The 17,663-nt window shown below is 48.1% G+C and overlaps 2 protein-coding genes across 12 annotated transcripts in view; both read left to right on the forward strand.

Moving 5' to 3' along the window:
* nudcd3 (NudC domain containing 3) overlaps nucleotides 1-17,663 on the forward strand; it is a 57,586-nt gene that overhangs the window by 3,713 nt on the left and 36,210 nt on the right. Inside the window, exons 6-7 of one of the 2 annotated variants that reach the window (XM_076029660.1) lie at nucleotides 711-1,660; nucleotides 1,747-1,893. In XM_076029660.1, the coding sequence (XP_075885775.1) occupies nucleotides 711-821 (111 nt within the window). In that variant the 3' untranslated portion in view covers nucleotides 822-1,660; nucleotides 1,747-1,893. Of the gene's footprint in view, nucleotides 1-710; nucleotides 1,661-1,746; nucleotides 1,894-17,663 lie in introns of those variants that run through there. The other variant, XM_076029661.1, reaches the window with a different exon arrangement.
* Nucleotides 3,688-17,663, forward strand: part of camk2b2 (calcium/calmodulin-dependent protein kinase (CaM kinase) II beta 2) — a 40,172-nt gene continuing 26,196 nt past the window's right edge. For 7 of the 10 annotated variants that reach the window (XM_076029631.1, XM_076029637.1, XM_076029640.1 and 4 more), the window contains exons 1-6: nucleotides 3,689-4,130; nucleotides 9,000-9,094; nucleotides 11,627-11,686; nucleotides 12,742-12,796; nucleotides 13,424-13,489; nucleotides 17,472-17,544. In XM_076029631.1, coding sequence (XP_075885746.1) covers nucleotides 4,069-4,130; nucleotides 9,000-9,094; nucleotides 11,627-11,686; nucleotides 12,742-12,796; nucleotides 13,424-13,489; nucleotides 17,472-17,544 — 411 coding nt within the window. In that variant the 5' untranslated portion in view covers nucleotides 3,689-4,068. Of the gene's footprint in view, nucleotides 4,131-8,999; nucleotides 9,095-11,626; nucleotides 11,687-12,741; nucleotides 12,797-13,423; nucleotides 13,490-16,323; nucleotides 16,397-17,471; nucleotides 17,545-17,663 lie in introns of all 10 variants that reach the window. The other 3 variants (XM_076029632.1, XM_076029638.1, XM_076029634.1) reach the window with 2 other exon arrangements.

A 17,663-nucleotide genomic window follows, 5' to 3' on the forward strand; every position in this document is an offset into this window, starting at 1 on the left:
CGTCGCAACACATGGTGGGGATTTAAATGAAGGGACGAGTCAATCTGGCGCGTTCGCTCGCATGGTTTTGCAGAACGTTATGAAGAGCTGCAAGGCATTTGTGCAGCTAGTCACAACAGATGATTGTAGGACTGCAGACGTCCAGCGTGGTCTGACTCGCATTGCCGTTTTAAGTCAGGAGAAGGGTTTTTGACATTTCACCATATTGCGTTCGTAATGCCAATTTAAAAAAACAAAACAAAAAAAAATGTTTGCTATTCTTTGCAAATTTGAGTTGGCTCAAGAAAATAGCTCCAAACGGTGCTCATACGGACTTGATCTGTAAATACTGGCAGTGGCTTTGTCCATTGAAAAGCCAACATCACTCACCTCTGCTCCAAATACCTCTGCTCCAAATTATTGCTGTGAGGACTTAGAATTACTACTAATTACTACTAACACTTACAATTACTTCCAGGAATGACATTCAGCAGGGGGCTCAGTATGCAGAGCTTCCCTTCTAATAATGCGGAGGTGTGTGTTGTCTTGCATTCATGGTAGTGCTGATGAAGAATAATGACGTGTCAAAAAGCTTCACGCCAGCAAATAATGAGCCAATAGACATGTGGTACTTGCCGTTGTGGCCTCTAGATGGCACTGTTCGCCCTGTCGACCTGACTTCTGCAACTTTGTTAAATTGTTGTTGTTTTTTTGACGTCTCTGCCCAACAGAAAGTTCACGAGATGCTGCAGAAGGGCTGGGACGCTGAGGGATCGCCTTTCAAGGGGCAGCAGTTCGACCCGTCCATGTTCGACATCCCGCCCAGCGCCGTGCAGTTCTAGTCCTCAGCCCGGACCTCGGGCTCAGTCCAACTTGGTTATTACCGAACTCTGTGCAGGGGGAAGGGGAAGGGAGGGAGGGTGTCCCTGATGTCCAAGTCAACTTCCAACAACAGAAGCGGCAGAAGTGATTTTTGTGTGGATATTTTGTACCTATGTTCATAGGTTTTGCTCTTCGTCGACCATCCATAGTGCCTATAAGTTAGTCCACCCCGCTGTAAGTTTGTCTCTGTCTCGGTTTTCGCCCTCTGCAGTCAGATATGTCAGTGCAAAACAATGCTGTCGCGCCTACTGTTGACCTATCATGACATGAGGTGTATCAGATACAGGCGCCATTAACAATCATGAAAGTGAAGCTTTTTTTTTTTTTTTTTAAGGTGCGTAAGAGAGAGAAACACCTGCGCTCGTTATGGCCTGACTGGCTTGATTAGCACTATTGGAAACACCTGTGTTTGTTTCTGGTCCTTTTTTTAAAAAAAAAGTCACAATAGTTGACATCATGAATTCTATTGAAGAAAGTGCGCACCCACTTCTTTTTGGCATCTGGTTCTCCAGCTAAAGAAAATGAGCGTTTCAAATCCAACCCAATTAAATTGTCCGGTTTGCATGAATCCTCCTATGAATTACTGGATTGATGACTTTGAACACACGGACAAAAACATATTTTTCTTTTAGCTTTTTTTTTTTTTTTTTTAACTTAAAGCTCCACATTGTTACATGACATTTACCAAAGTTTTCCAGCAATACTATGTCTGTCTGTCCTGTCACTGGGAAAAATCACTGCTTTTGGTCGCTCTACTTTTCAGAAAGGTGTGTGTGCTAAAACCACCCGCTTTCTGCAAGTCAGTCCTGTTTCTTGTCCCCTTTCAATTGTGAAAGCTCCAATCAGTATCCTCTGAAGTTGGAGATAAACTTTTTTTTTTTGCAGGAGGCTGTAAACAGAGGGCTGAATATGTGGTTTTCTGGACTTTCTCTCTCTCTCTCTTTTTTTGGGGGGATTATTCTGTAAAGTTGCTCCATTAAAGACCTGGAATGGGGGGTCAGGGGAAATAAAGATTTGAAAATTTAAACATTACTGGAACTTTGATATTTTCGTTGTCATTGTCAGACTGCATAGATGTCAGAATCTTCTGCTCGGTGTCCGGACTAATTTTGCGACCAATCAAAACAACTTGGAACTAAAGTAAAATGAATAAAAATATTTTCTAACAAAAGCAAAAAAAAAAAAAAAAATTTGGCCAAATCCAATAATCCAACAAAATGATCGAGTCTTGAGCAGGAACAGCCTGAGAACTGATCTTTGCAAACAATCCTGACAGATTGGATGCCAAACACTGAGCTTGACTCAGTTCTCACTTAACAAATCCACTGTCTTCATGAAAAACAACTGACGGGTACATTTTAGAACTGAACGACCCAAGATGAGTTTCTGGGTGGGTTGAATGCTGGTCCAGATCGTTTTTTTTCATATAGTGTTAGTTTAGAGGTGAAGGTGAATGAAATGACCCTTTTTTCTGTTTGAAGCATTCTGGCCACACTGCCAATAAACGCACCTGACTGAAGAGAAGAGAACCTTCGCCCCAGCCAGTCTTGATCTGCATCCGCTCAGCCAGGCTGAACAGTGCCGGCTGCGGAGCTGTAACACACCCAAGTCATCAGTAAATGCAAACCCACCGAATGCGAAGACGCAGTATATAATATGCTGATGAGGGAGAGATGGAAAGATGAAGTCACACATCAGCTCCACGCGAGGCCCCTTTTTGGCAGCGCCTTCATTCTGCCGACTGGGTTATTGTGCAACATCTGTTGGTGCAGGTGAAGACTCGGTCAGGCTAATTGCTCCACATTTAGCCCCGCTGCAGGAGCCGCTGTAGCTCGTAATTTGACCCCTGACTTCCAGGTGGAGTATTTCACAGATGCGAGTGACGAGGTTCGCAGTTGTAACGGTGCAAAGCCTTGCGACCGGGGCTGCTCGGGGGGGCGGGGGGGTACTGAACACCTGCCAAAGCCCTCAGTGCGGTGACTGGCTCTTCTTTAAATGGCCAAAAATGCTGTTGCTCCAGCACTGCCTCGTTTTATTTTTCCTTACAGTTTTCAACACTTTGCTTTCCTAAAAGGTTGCTGATTGGTCACTGTTGAAAACCTGAAATGTGTGAGTTCAGGATTTGTGCGTATGTGTGCGTGCCATGTATATGTATATATGTGTGTGTGTGTATGTGTGTGTGTGTGTGTGTGTGTGTGAATATATATACGTATGTTTGTATATACAATATGTGTATATAAGCATTTGTGAATATGTATGTATGTATGTATGTGTATATATATATGTGTGTAAATGCATATGTGTCTTTACTGTTTGTGTATGTGTGTGTATATATGTATGTATGTATATACATGTGTAAATATATGCATATATGTGTATACATGTGTATGTGTGTATATATGTACTGTATATATGTGTGTTAATTTATATACATATATATGTGTGTGTGTGTGTGTGTGTGTGTGTGTGTGTGTGTGTGTGTGCATACGAATATATGTGTATATTCTGTATATTCTGTATATACGTATTCATTTGCATTCTTGCCACCTTTGCAACTGTTTCTGTATTCTTGCATGGAGGGGAACAAAATCAAAAATCCAACGTATTATTTTCACTCGCGTCATTATCTCAGTCCCCACGTGCTGCGCGGACCCCGTGCTCTGCAATAATGCAGACGCGCACAACGTGAGCCTCTCCAACTTGGCAGATTTTGCAGCTGGAGCCGAACAATGTCATAATCAGCCGCAAGATCCTCTTCATCACGACGCATTACCCAGCGCAGCTCTCTTCAATCAGCGCTCGCCCACCCACCCGTTGAATTCACTCCCCCCCCCCCCCTCTCTCTCCCCTTTTCTCTCAAAATCGGGAGGACCGCGTCATGTGGTGAGCTCATATCACCAGCGTGCGTGCGGTATTTAAAGAGTCCGACCCTCCTCTTCCTCCTCCTCCTCCTCCTCCTCCTCCTCTTCCCGAGCCTGCCACATCAGGGAAGGAGAGCCCCGCTGCCCCTCTTGCGAAGCCCCGTGTGTGCCAGCTTGCACCTTCCGTCCGTCCGTCCGTCCGGAGGGGTCTGAGGTGGGCGGAGCCTGAGGAGCCCGAGGTCTTCCCGTCCGCAGCGACGCACCGCGCATTTCGGACTCCCGCAGCCGTCCGAGGAGCAGGAGGAGGAGGGGAAGCAGCAGCAGCAGCGGCAGCAGCAGCGGCATCATGGCAACGACAACTTGCACGCGTTTCACAGACGAGTACCAGCTGTACGAGGAGCTTGGCAAGTAAGCGCGACCCCCCTCTTTCCTTTTCCTTCTTCTTCTCAATTAAGTATGAGCGTCCCTCCCCGCGCGCAAAGACAGAGAGAGCACGAGGGATGGATGGATGGACTGGATGGATGGATGGATTGATGGAGCTGCTTTGCTGCTGCTGCTGCTGCACATCTGCGCTTGATGGCTGCAGCGGCTCCATCCTTTTAATAGAACCAACCAACAAACCAACAAACAAAACAAACCAACAAACAAACAAACAAACAAAACTGCATCCTAATTCTGCACTGGATGGCTTCCACTCTGGAACACCAGGGGACTTCTAGGAAAGCGGGGGCGGGGAGGGGTTGACGGGGTGCACCGGATAGGCTACTTATTAATTAATTTATCTATGTATTCATCTTTAAAATGTTATTATTTCTCTCTCTTTTTTTTGCATGAAGATGAGGGTGGGCTCGATGAACCCTGGAGCCTTGCTGGGCGGCCCACCCCTCTCTGCCTAGAGGCTAATTAGTAGAAAAAAAAACTGGCTCTAATTTGCTGTGTGTGTGTGTGTGTGTGTGTGTGTGTGTGTGTGTGTGTGTGTGTGTGTGTGTGGGGGGGGGGGTAGGTAGGAGGGGCTGCTGTGTCGGAATTAAGCCCCCCCTCTACCCCTCTTCATCATCAGCTGGCTTTAATGACAGTGGCACACAGCTTAGTGGGGAAGTTGGAGAATAATAACGCTGCTGCTGCTGCTGCTGCTGCTGCTGCTGCTGCTGCACTTGACATGCAGCTAATCCACAGAGGTGTGCCTTGTGATACCCCCCCCCCCCCCCAAAAAAAAAAAAAAAAAATTTAGGATGTGTGACTAATAGGATGCAGACAAGTTGAGCGAGACTGAAGAGGCTATTGGGTGCCACAGTGGGTAGATGTAAAGTGGACTCAGTGTCTCTGTCAGGCTGTGCGTGGGAAGAGAGGATCTCTCTCTCTCTCCCTCTCTCTCTCTCTCTCTCTCTCCCCCCCTCTCTCTCTCTCTCTCTCTCCCCCCCCCTCTCTCTCTCTCTCTTTCTCTCTCTCTCTCTGCAATGTTTGCCTCACAGGAACATTTATTCCACAGCGCTGGAGAAAGGAAAGAAAAATCCAGCGCTGAGTGTTCGGCGCTCACAACGATAACGTGGCGCTTTTCATATTTCTGGGGGGGAAAAAAAGAATAAATATTTCAGCCGTCTTTTGTGAGAGCTGGAGTTTCCTACACCCCGCGTGTTTGGGATGCGATACATTGGCGACAATGGAGATGCTGGAGTGGCAGCGTCTGCCCCCGCTGATAACCGCGCTCTGCTGATGTTCACGCTGGGTTTTTTTTTGTGTGTCTGTTTGCGTGCGTGTGTTTCTGTGTCTGTGAGGTGAATTTAAAAGCAGCAACACAAACAGTTTCGGTCGTTGGTTTTTGGCCTTCCCTGATTCTATAGCTCGGCTTATTTAAAGTCAATGAAACACTGCGGCCAATGAGTATTCATCTAGCAAGAGAAATATACACTTGCCTGTTCTTCTGCTAGAGCTTGTTAATTGTACAAATGTGTTGGTTGTGTTTGATCAACAATCAGCAGTGCATGACTTGTGTGTCTAAACAAGTTGGCCAATATAATTATCTACTTTTATTGATGCTTATATGTTGTTGTTTTTTTTTAAAGTTTCGGTGCGTAATATTTGGCCTGATTTACATTTTTTTGTATTGGTAAAAGCTTATTATACTGCTGGACAAAAAAAAAATTTTGGTTTTCCTTCTACATATATTCATATTCAGTATATATGTACTGCAAGGGTCTTGCTCTCAGTTACCTGCCATCTTGCACCGCCATATTTCTAAGGAAGCCTGGTGTGGACAATCCAGCCCGCCTGACAGCGCATTTCATATGACTCTCAAGTAAACCAACGAGAAAGAAGGTGGGCAAGGTATTTAGTTTTGTGTGCGTAGGCCACCGTAGTTCACTGGCAAGCTTGGGAGGGAGAGAGTTGAGCGCTACAATCGAAAATTAAACCACTTGATGTCGTCCCTTCTCAAAATTACAAAAGAATTACACCCTTGACCTGTAAGACAACAAAAAGACAGTCTATCGTTATTGTATAATGTGTTGTCATAATGTCCAGCAGAGGGCGGTCAGCTGAGAATGTTCGCAATCAAGCTAGCTTCTGGTCACGTTGCAACTTCGGCATGTTAAAGTATGAAATTAAAGTGCGTAAAAACCACCAAGCATGGCGCCTCATGTTCTCTGACATTACTCTGCCCACTCAAACTGCACATCCATCAGACTTCTGAGCTGATAGAAGAACATGCTAACTCTGCAATACCAAGATAAATTCTTAATGACGACCTCGTCAGGTTCAGCTCGGCAGAAGAGAGGCTGCTCTCCAGAGGCCTTCAAATGATACACAGCCATTGTTTTTGTTTATCATGTGGCCATTTCATATTGCCTGCATTATGTTAAAGGCAAGGCTAATCATGTTTATTGCACTATTGCGCTGATTTATTTATTTTTTTCATTAAAGGAATTGGCTCCTGGGGGAAGTGGCAGCAGGATGCGCCAGCGCTCTCTCACTCCGAGCTTCCCCTCGCTGCTTATCTTCGCTTTGTTGGCTGTTTCTTTGCCAAATAATCCACTAAGGCCCACTGTGTGTGTGTGTGTGTGTGTGTGTGTGTGAGAGAGAGTCAGTGGCATGTATGGGTGACGAAGCGGCCCGCTGCAAACAAACGAATATAATGTTTATTCCTAATGCGCGGCGTTTCACGCTCGGCTGAGCTGTCACTTCGGCTTCATCCGTCAAACATAAACTGCGGCTGCAGAGCTGGTGGGCTGAAACCTGCCAACCCGCAGGAATGCACGTGACGGTAGCGTCGCTAAAAACAAAACAAAACAAAAAAAACATTCCTTCCGACGACATGCGACTTATTATTATTCACCTTTAACATTTCCTCCACTCATTAGCGATCCCTCGTGCTCTTAGCCAAATGTCACAGCCTTCATCCGTGCACGAAATCCGGAGCTGAGACCCTTAAAAATAGTGATGTTTGAGGCCCCCCCCGCCACTATCTGACTCCCACCTAGCCTGTCATGTCAGGGGAAGGGAGGGTAAGGGGGTGTTTTGTGGCTGGAGTGTCAGCGGGAGCCGTGCTTACTCACCGGGCCTCCTTCTCATGCGTACACGTTGGAGTGCTCGCGGGAGAGGCAGGGGGCTCTGCGGGGCGAGCGCGAGTGTTTGATTGCGTAACGAACAGCGAGGTGAGGTAAAATTAGCGCCAGCAAAACGACAGAGGTGGTTATTTCTGTTTGTCTCTGTCGGCTTCGACGGGGAAGATGTGGCCCTCGGCGCTTCGGCACTCCACGGCACTTATCCTCGAGAACGAGAGAAAAAAAAAAAAGTGCCGCTCCCTCTTCCTCTGCCTCTTGATATTTTGACGCCACTGATGTCGAGGAAGGCTGACTGACACGTCAGCCTTCACACGTGTCCAGAGGGGGCGCTGCTGCGCGGATGCTGATTCATTGCGCCCTGTTGGTCACCGTTAAGATTAGTGGTTGTTTTTTTTGGAAGAAGAAGAAAACTACACAGGATGTGCCCAAACATTCGGAGACAGCAGATTTCTGAGTCTAGCTTGGCAAGCCAGCTGGATGGATTCCGATATCTGTTGGATTCGGATCGTGTAAAAAGTTTCCTGTTGAAAGTGAAAACAAGAAAATTTGATTGGGCAAAATTCCTGTGTGAGATTCCAGCAGACAAATAACTTTTTTCCCAATAAGGTGAGATGCCCTCCATCACGACAAAAAGGAAGCTGATTGGCTACGGACACTTGGGCAAAAAAGAAAAAAATGCTTTCTAATAAAGTTCGGCTCGCTGGACGCACAAGATTTCTGATTTGAAAATCTCATCCGTCAAGCTTCCGTGTGCAAGTTTGCATCCATCCATCTATCTATCTATCTATCTATCCATCTATCTATCTATCTATCTATCCATCTATCCATCTATATATCTATCTATCTATCTATCTATCCATCCATCCATCCATCTAAAATGTGTGCATGTGCGTATATGTATGCATACATTTGTATGTATCTATACCAGACATGGGCAAACTACGCCCCGGGGGCCATTTGCGGCCCGTTAAGTTTTTCAATCTGGCCCGCCAAACTTGAAGAAATTATATTAACAAACCTTATTTATTATGTTTTCGTTTCCCTGCACTCTCGCGTTTCCTGCCACAGTAATGATTATGTCATAATGAAGAATAACATAACGTAAATCTGTGCTTTTTCATGAGCAGTGACTGTTAGTAAGAAGCTGTATTTCAATAATTTAATATTCAGTGTTTTAAGAGTCACTTTGACAAAGAGGACTTCAAAAAACATTTTCTTCTGATGTTTTTGCACATTTTCAACTTAAATCAAAGCACATTTTCTACACAGCCCATGATATCTTTCTCTCCTATGAGGTGGGCCATCAAAACACTCCACCCTTCTGCTCCTGCTACAGCCCCTTTGTCACATTTTAGAACCCATTGTGGCCCACCAGTGAAAAAGTTTGCCCCCTTCTGATCTATACATACATAAATATAGACACATATGCATACATACAGACACACACATACATGTATACAGTATATAAATACACACAAACAAACACACACACAAACACACACACACACACACACACCATTTTTTGTGGAGTGATGCCAGTTTGTCTTCCCTCCAGTTGCCAAAATCTCGACATCACACATTCAGGTCAGGTTTGTTGTGAAGGCAGAGGGGACATCAGGACGGCTGCGGGGTCAGCCTGATCGCCTGCTGACAAAGCTGACCGATCTCCTCCTCCTCCTCCTCTTCCTCACTGTCCTCCCTGCCTTGTGTTTCCCAGGGGGGCCTTCTCCGTGGTGCGCCGCTGCGTCAAGCTCTGCACCGGCCAGGAGTACGCCGCCAAAATCATCAACACCAAAAAGCTCTCGGCCAGAGGTGAGGACACACACACAGGTGGAAAGAAAAAAAAAAAGAAAGAAAAAAAAAAAAAAGAATAGAGGCGGATACGTCCTCTTCGTCCCCGGCTGGTGACTGTTTCCTGCAAGGAATAAGGAGAAGCCGAGGCATCGTGGGGGGATTTTCATGGTTACGTGAGCCAGTGTGTGTATGTCCTAGATCTGAGAGCCCACATTAGCATATTTTAGCGGGCGCTTTTGATTTCTGCGCGTGCCAGGCGTCCACGTCTGTTCCTGCGTGCGCGCGTGAGCCAGATGACGCTCCCGGATCTGCGCCTTCGAAAAAAAAAGAAGAGGAAAAAAAAGCAACAAAATTGCACGTTTTCCCAGAGCAAAACGTTGACGTGTCTTACTGTGTCAGTGTAGAAACCCTGTTCACCAGCCCATGTTCACCAGCTCCCTGTTCACCAGCTCCCTGTTCACTAGCTCCATGTTCACTAGCTCCATGTTCACTAGCACCTGTTCACTATCTCCCTGTTCACCAGCTCCCTGTTCACCAGCTCCCTGTTCACTAGCACCTGTTCACCAGCTCCCTGTTCACTAGCTCCTGTTCACCAGCTCCATGTTCACTAGCTCCATGTTCACCAGCTCCCTGTTCACCAGCTCCATGTTCACCAGCTCCCTGTTCACCAGCTCCCTGTTCACTAGCTCCATGTTCACCAGCTCCCTGTTCACCAGCTCCATGTTCACTAGCTCCATGTTCACCAGCTCCCTGTTCACCAGCTCCCTGTTCACTAGCTCCTGTTCACCAGCTCCATGTTCACTAGCTCCATGTTCACCAGCTCCCTGTTCACCAGCTCCATGTTCACCAGCTCCCTGTTCACCAGCTCCCTGTTCACCAGCTCCATGTTCACTAGCTCCTGTTCACCAGCTCCATGTTCACTAGCTCCATGTTCACCAGCTCCCTGTTCACCAGCTCCATGTTCACTATCTCCCTGTTCACTAGCACCTGTTCACCAGCTCCCTCTTCACCGGCTCCCTCTTCACCAGCTCCCTGTTCACCAGCTCCATGTTCACCAGCTCCATGTTCACTAGCTCCATGTTCACCAGCTCCCTGTTCACCAGCTCCATGTTCACTAGCTCCCTGTTCACTAGCACCTGTTCACCGGCTCCATGTTCACTGGCTCCATGTTCACCAGCTCCCTGTTCACCAGCTCCTTGTTCACTAGCTCCCTGTTCACTAGCTCCTGTTCACTAGCTCCCTGTTCACTAGCTCCTGTTCACCAGCTCCCTGTTCACCGGCTCCATGTTCACTGACTCCATGTTCACTAGCACCTGTTCACCAGCTCCCTGTTCACTAGCTCCCTGTTCACTAGCTCCTGTTCACCAGCTCCCTGTTCACTAGCTCCATGTTCATCAGCTCCCTGTTCACCAGCTCCCTGTTCACTAGCTCCCTGTTCACTAGCTCCATGTTCACCAGCTCCTGTTCACTAGCACCTGTTCACTAGCTCCTGTTCACTAGCACCTGTTCACTAGCTCCCTGTTCACTAGCACCTGTTCACTAGCACCTGTTCACCAGCTCCCTCTTCACCAGCTCCTGTTCACTAGCTCCCTGTTCACTAGCACCTGTTCACCAGCTTCCTCTTCACCAGCTCCTGTCTCCTGCCTTCCATTCCTGCTCTTTGAGTAATGTGCTGAACACCTCAGAATTCCACGACAACAAAGCTAAAAATAAACAGCAGCAGCTTTAATCACAGCCGAGACACGAGGCTGTCGGCCATCTCACCTCCTATACTACACATATATATATATTTTAAATTGCATTTAATCCCTCTGTGGGATTTAAGAGACTCTCAATTTGGTCTCAGAGTGAAAGACTAGACGGCTTGGCCAGACGTTCCATGTCATCGCTGATATTCTCTCCTCTCCTCCTCCTCTTGATCCTTTGATCCTCTCCACCTTTTCCTCTACGTCCTCCTGTCTCCTCCTGTCTCCTCCCTGTTATCAGCCCTGCTGTGTGCTTCTCTTATCTTTCCCCTCCTTTTGTCTTCCCTCTATTCACCTCCTGTTGCCTCACTCTGTGCCGTCATTGCCATTTGTGTTGTCAGTTTTGCCCTTTAACTTCCCTCTCTTGAACTCTACACTTCCCCTCTCCTTCCCTCATACCTGATTATTTCCAATCCCGCTATTTCCTCTCCTCACACGTCTCTTCCTCTCCTTCACCCTCGTCCGATTCCCCCCTCCTCCCTGGTCGTGTCTATCTGGAACGAGGGGCTAAATGGGCATCTGGGACGAGTGCAGCCCTCGGGCTCTTCTCACAGATGTACGAAGGAGAGTCGTTTGTATCTCGGCGCCCACTGTCAATAACCTTGAGGGGAAAAAAATCAACCGCTTGACATTTTGTTAACTTGGAAAAAAATAAATAAAAAAAGAATATGAGGTCTCACATCATTTCCTTACCCACAAATAACTACACATCGTGCGTTCTGCATGAATGGGGCATGAATGTTTTGACTTGACTGTATGGGTGGGAGTGTGATGATAAAACCAGAGTTTGACTGTCCTTCTTCAGACCATCAGAAGCTGGAGAGAGAAGCCCGGATCTGCAGATTGCTCAAGCACCCCAACATCGGTGAGTACAGACAGCACAACCACCTGACTGAGTGATCAAAGGCGAGAGATACGGGGGGGCGAAGGGGGTTGGACCCCCCCCTCGATTAACCCATAAGACCCCATAGAAATATATATATAAAAAATATATGTTTTTTCAGCAATGGTCACTAAAAAAATTTGGATCACCTTGTCTGATATTACATTTTTAAAAATATTATTCAATTTTTATTATATTATACCATTTTGTTTGGCAATATTCGTGTATTCCCATATTCGTCAAGCGTTAGCGCCAATGTCCTACTTGGTCTTAAGTCTCATTAACTCGGAAACATGAAACAACCCCGCAGCAGATTCGCTGATCTGGGCCACTGTAGAGATCCAGCGGCTTCACACCGAGGCCTTCTCATAACTGGATCCACTCTTCACATTACACATAAATGTTCATTTTTACCAAATGTGATCTTCACAGCTATTTTTTAAAGTGACTTTTTCCAAACTTAAAGACTTTTACATCAAATTCCGCTTTTTTTTTTTTTTACTTGTTCGAATTCTGTTCCGTTCCGCCGGATCCCCTCAGATAACACACGTCGGGCCTCGCCTCGTCGCATCCCTCACGCCGAACAACGAGGCAACTCGCTCTGCTTGACGCAAAAAACGCTCTCGGAGCCCCTTAACTTGCTCTCCGTCAGCTCGCCCGTTAGTTCCACTCAGTTTATCCCGGATAGATTTGTGCGATTGCCTCCCGTTAATGACTGTGAATGAGCCGACGCTCCGAGGGTGACGCTTTAATAAAGCCGTGTGCCTTTTTTAGGATGGAGGGGCGGGGGGGGGGGGGGGGGGGGGGGGGTTTGGGATGTTGTGTTGTTGTTTTTTCCCCACAGGTCAGCGACGTCGCAGCGCACAGACACAGACTGATTTGCGAAAATTGTAAAAACGTATGAGATTAAATAAAATAAAAAAATGTTGTGTCGTGCGACGGAACTGGAAGCGTCTGTCTGCGAGCACGACGGCGACGGCTGCAGCAGAGTTTTGATGGCTGACTGCTTGTTTCCGCTCTCTCCTGCCTGCCTGCAGTTCGCCTCCATGACAGCATCTCAGAGGAGGGATTCCACTATCTCATCTTTGACCTGTGAGTTCCTTTTTCTTCCTCCCTCCCCTCCCCCCCCCCCCCCCTTCCCTTCCTTCCTTCCTTGCTGCTTGTCTCTTCTCGTCTCTTCTTCCTTCCTGCCATACTGCTGCCGCTGCTGCTGCTGCTGCCTACTCCTCCTCCTCCTCTATCTCTCCCCTGGTACTTGGTTTTTCCACCACTCCTCCCTTCCTCCCTTCAGTCCTCGCCTCTTCTGCCTCCTTCCTCCCTTACATCCGCATTATCTGCCCCCCGCCACCACCACCGCACCCCTCCTTCCCGTTTTTTTTCTGAGGCAGTTCCCCCCCATTACATAACAGTCCTCCCCACCTCCATCCTTGCGGCTTCCACTTTAACGCACACACACACACACACACATGTGAGGATACGGCACTCCCCCGCACTGGAGCCAGTCTCCATGGCAACCCTGTTGGAGTGAATCCTGCAGTCGGGGGTTTCCCCCTAATGAGGACATCCCCCCCGTCTGTGTGTGTGTGTGTGTGTGTGTGTTTGTGTGTTGCTGCCTGTGTGTGTGTGTGTGTGTGTGTGTTCCCCCTGCTCCTGAGAACCTGGAGGCTGGGTGATGCGGGGTGTCGTGTTTTAAAGTCCCGCCGTGTGTGTCTCTCCCAGGGTGACCGGCGGCGAGCTGTTTGAGGACATCGTGGCCCGCGAGTACTACAGCGAGGCAGACGCCAGGTAAACACGCCGTGATTCACGTCTTCTCCGGGCCCGGCCCGCTCCATATGTCCGTCCTCTGGCCTCTGCAGTCGCCCCGCCCCCCCACCCCCACCACCCGGCCCGGCCACTCCCACAACCCCTCCTCCGCCATTGGCGCAGAGGCTAATTTTTGACGATCCTCTTTCTTTCTTTTCTTTTTTTTTTTCTTTTTCTCCTCCTCTTGTTTGGACCGACATTGGCAACCGCTCCGATGGATGGATCGCTGCGTCGCTCCGTCTCTCCGTGCACGGAATAGCAATCGAGGTCGTTTTGGGTGTTTTTTTCTTTTTAAATAACCCTCCACCCCCACCCAGAAAGAGCGGTCGAAAAAAAAAAAAAATTCAGACAGATGGAAACAAACGTACGCATGATGCACAAAATGCACACATGCCCACGCTGTAACTCCTCCCACCCCCCACACCCCCCGACCGCCACCCCTCCCTCCCTGGGAGGGAGACTTAAATCAATTTGACTGTGGAGGCGGCTTGTGGAGGCGAGGGAGAGGAGAAGAAAGGAAGGGGACTGAGACATCCAGAGAGACGGGAACAAGGGGGGGGAGAAGCAAAGACACGGTGAGAGCAGCAGATCACAGCCGCTCCTCCTGATCCCTCTGAACTCCTCTCACTCGGTCGTCACGTCCAGTGTGGCCACAGGTGACCCTTCCTCTTCTCCAAGCCTCCAAGCCTTTATGCTCATCAGAGGGCCATTCATTGATTTAATAATAGTTGATGATTCCCACTTTCTGTCCTCTATTTTCTCACCACGCGACGGTGGAGCAGACTGATGTGGCAGCAGCGTTTTGTTTTTTTTTGTCCCTCTGTTTGCAGCCTCCCGCAAAAGAAAATGCTCAGTTCTGGCGGATGCTGATAAAATCGTTTGACTGCTGTGTTATTTTATTAATCTGTTTGCGTTTCCTCTATTTTTCATGTTATTGCCTCCCATCTGCCTTCATTCTCTTTGCATAAATTGTCTTTGTGTGTGTGTGTGTGTGTGTGTGCGCGCGCGCGTGTGTGTGTGTGTGTGTGTGTGTGTGTGTGTGTGTGTGTGTGTGTGTGTGTGTGTGTGACACTGTATGTGATTTTGTGTGGGTGTGTGATTAGCATGGCTTGATTACTATCCAACAGCGTTTCACTAACGGTTTCCTCTCTGGTCTCCATCTGCACATAGAACTGCTCTCCCCTCTCACCCCCCCACACCCCCCTCCTCCACCCCCCTTCCCTAACCCACCCCACTCCACCCCGTTAAAGGGCAGGTCACACAAATACGAACAGGCAAAAATCGAAACGTGTTCCATCACAAGCGGCCAAAAGTTCTACCTCAGGTTTTCTCCTAGTGTCCTCGAAGAGAACTTGCATCATCAAATTCCTTCCTGCAAATTACTTAGATCAGGGGTGTCAAACTAATTTTAGTTCGTAGAGAAAAATCTATTCGCAAGCGGGCTACACTAGTAAAATCATGGTATAATTATCACTTAAAAAATACAAACAACTTCAGATTGTTTTCTTTGTTTTACTGGTGGTGTTGTTGGAGCGCCCTGCACTCTGCACCCACTTTCCTATTTTTCGACAAGGACATTTTGGGGCAATGAGGGTGGCAGATAGGAGACGCAGCAGGGTAGGCAGAAAGACAATGTAGCTTCGGAGTGGCTGCGCTTGGGCCTACTTGCTCGGCTCCAGTATTAACAGTTTATTTACGTAGCAAAAACATCACTGCGACATCCAGTGGAAACATTTAGAACCGCAGTTTCTTTAATTGAAAAACTCAGGCTTTTGCGAATAAACAAATTCATAATAAAGCGAAATATTACCAGCAAGATGGTCGGGGGGAGGGGCTTCAGTTAGAACATAAATGGTGCTTTATAGTGGAAATTGAGAAATCCATACACAGTTAACTGTGGTTTGGTCGCCTGCCCAGCACCCTTTCACACTTCATGGAAACGCTTCACATGCCTACTTCAACACCTCCATCTATAACAAGCGTCGCCTTTCTAGTCTAAAAGGAGAAGAAAGTGTGTTCTTCTTCTTCTGTACCCGGCCAGCAGGAGGCGCTATGTGAATGGCAGGGCTGTCAATTCACCTGTCATTGATTTAAATATATACATTTGAATACAAAAGATCTGGAAATGCAACGTAAAGGTTTAACTACAGTACATACTGCTGCTATAAATAGTACACTTTTTTTTTTTTTTACATGACTGCAATAAAGAACCTGGGGGGAAATAAAATTTGTGTTTATGTGTGCACGCATGATTCATATTTTGATGATGTAATCTGGTTAGAGCCCCCCCCCGCCCCCGATGCCCCTCCCTGCTCCTCCCTCACCCTGGTGAGCGCAGGCATGTTTTTGTTCCGATGTTAGCGTTTCGCTCCGCAGTAGCGCTGGAAAAACATGCACTTGCGTGGCTGCAGAATCCCACTTTTGCCCCAGGAGGCGGCCCAGACCAAGATCAATGTATCCGTAATCTGCATGCTGCTGTGTCCTCAGCCGGTGGCGTCACCCCCGAGAGGCTCCCGATGTTGTCCGCCGTGGGCGTGAATGTTGAGAGAGCTTTTATTAAACGCGGCCCATTTATCAATGGCGCCGCTTGGCGTGTCGCCGGCGCCGCCCCGTGGGAACCAACAATGTTTTATCTCCACGTTTGCCTGTTTTTCGTTCTCGAGGCCCCCGGCGCCGGCCAGTGGCGCAGATCTGTTAACTCGTCACGACGGGCCGAGCGATGTGTGTGCGTCCTCCTGTCAGATGTTCTTTTTTTTCCCTTGCTCTGTGTTCCCTCCTCTTTATCTGCCCCTCACCCTGTCGTTTTGTCTCCACAGTCACTGTATCCATCAGATTCTAGACAGTGTGTCTTACACCCACCAACATGACATAGTGCACAGGGACCTCAAGGTGTGTGTGCGCGTGTCTCTCATTTGCATTTGCGTCTGTCTGTCTGCGGCCTCCCCCGCCGGGGTGCGCTGCGGGGCTGGAAGGGGGGGGGGGGGTTGCTCTTCTCATGCTTGTGTTCAATGATCTTTTTTCCTTTTTTTTTTCTTTTACCTGCCTGTGACTTACAACGACCTGCCTGTGCCTGCTGTCTGTCCGTCCGTCCGTCCGTCCGTCTGTCTGTTTCCTGTGCGTCTTGCCTGTGCTCAGGCTTTGCTTTTTGGGACTCTTGTTGCACTATTTTGGATGACCTGAACTAGAATTGCGAATTTCCCTGTGGGGGTCCCAGCAGTCGGCCCAGCGTGCTTCTGGGAAAGAGTGCGAGTGATTGAGGGAGTGATTGAGCAAGTGAGGGAGTGAGGGAGTGAGTGAGTGAGTGTCGGTGAATGAATGAGCGGCTTGGCATCACAAATGAGGGAGACAAGTTAAAAAAAAAACAAAAAAAAAACACACACATAAAAAGGTAGAGGGAGAGCTAGCGTAGCATAGTAACAGCAGAGCCGTGTCTGCCGCAGACGCTTTGGGTAGAAGGGAGAGGGAGGGGGAAAAAAGAAAAAAAGAAAAAAGCTGCTAAAATATTTTGTCAAAAGTGGCGTTGCTGGCATTCCGGAATAAATTACACAGGAGAATGTGCAGGTTAGACACAGTGCCGCCCACACGGAGCTGCAGCTTCCTCCCACACGGCCTGACTAATGTTTGGCCCGTCCTCGAATCACAGAAAATAGCGTAGTTCACAGACAGGTTCACTCTTCACACTTGTGTTTGTGTGTTTGTGTGTGCGTTTGTGTGCGTGTCTGGGGGATAGAAAAAAAAAAAAAAGAAAGAAAAAAGTGCTGCGAGCGCACTGTGAGCTCATGTTTAGTGCGTGTGAGTGCGCGCGTGTCACAGCGATGATGATGATGATGATGATGATGATGACGATTGCGATTCTGTGCGCGCTGCCTTGCACAGAGACGACGCTGCCGCTGCATGGATGTGACAGTTAGTTGGGGGCTGGATGTGCTCAGACTAACCTGCTCCCCCTGCTGTTTGCGTGCAGTCACTGCATCCAGCAGATCCTGGAGGCCGTGCTCCACTGCCATCAGATGGGGGTGGTACACAGAGACCTCAAGGTGAGTTTCCCCCCTGCAGGGCTGTGTACTCGTGTGGGCGTGTGCGAGGTTGTGCGTGCGTGTCTGTGCCCGTGTGTGCGCGCGTGTAAGTGTGTGTGAGGGTGCGTGTGTGTGTGTGT

This window comes from Nelusetta ayraudi, unplaced genomic scaffold, assembly GCF_046127955.1.
Source record: "Nelusetta ayraudi isolate G7.1 ecotype Tasmania unplaced genomic scaffold, CSIRO-AGI_Nayr_v1 ptg000026l, whole genome shotgun sequence".
NCBI classification, from domain to species: domain Eukaryota; kingdom Metazoa; phylum Chordata; class Actinopteri; order Tetraodontiformes; family Monacanthidae; genus Nelusetta; species Nelusetta ayraudi.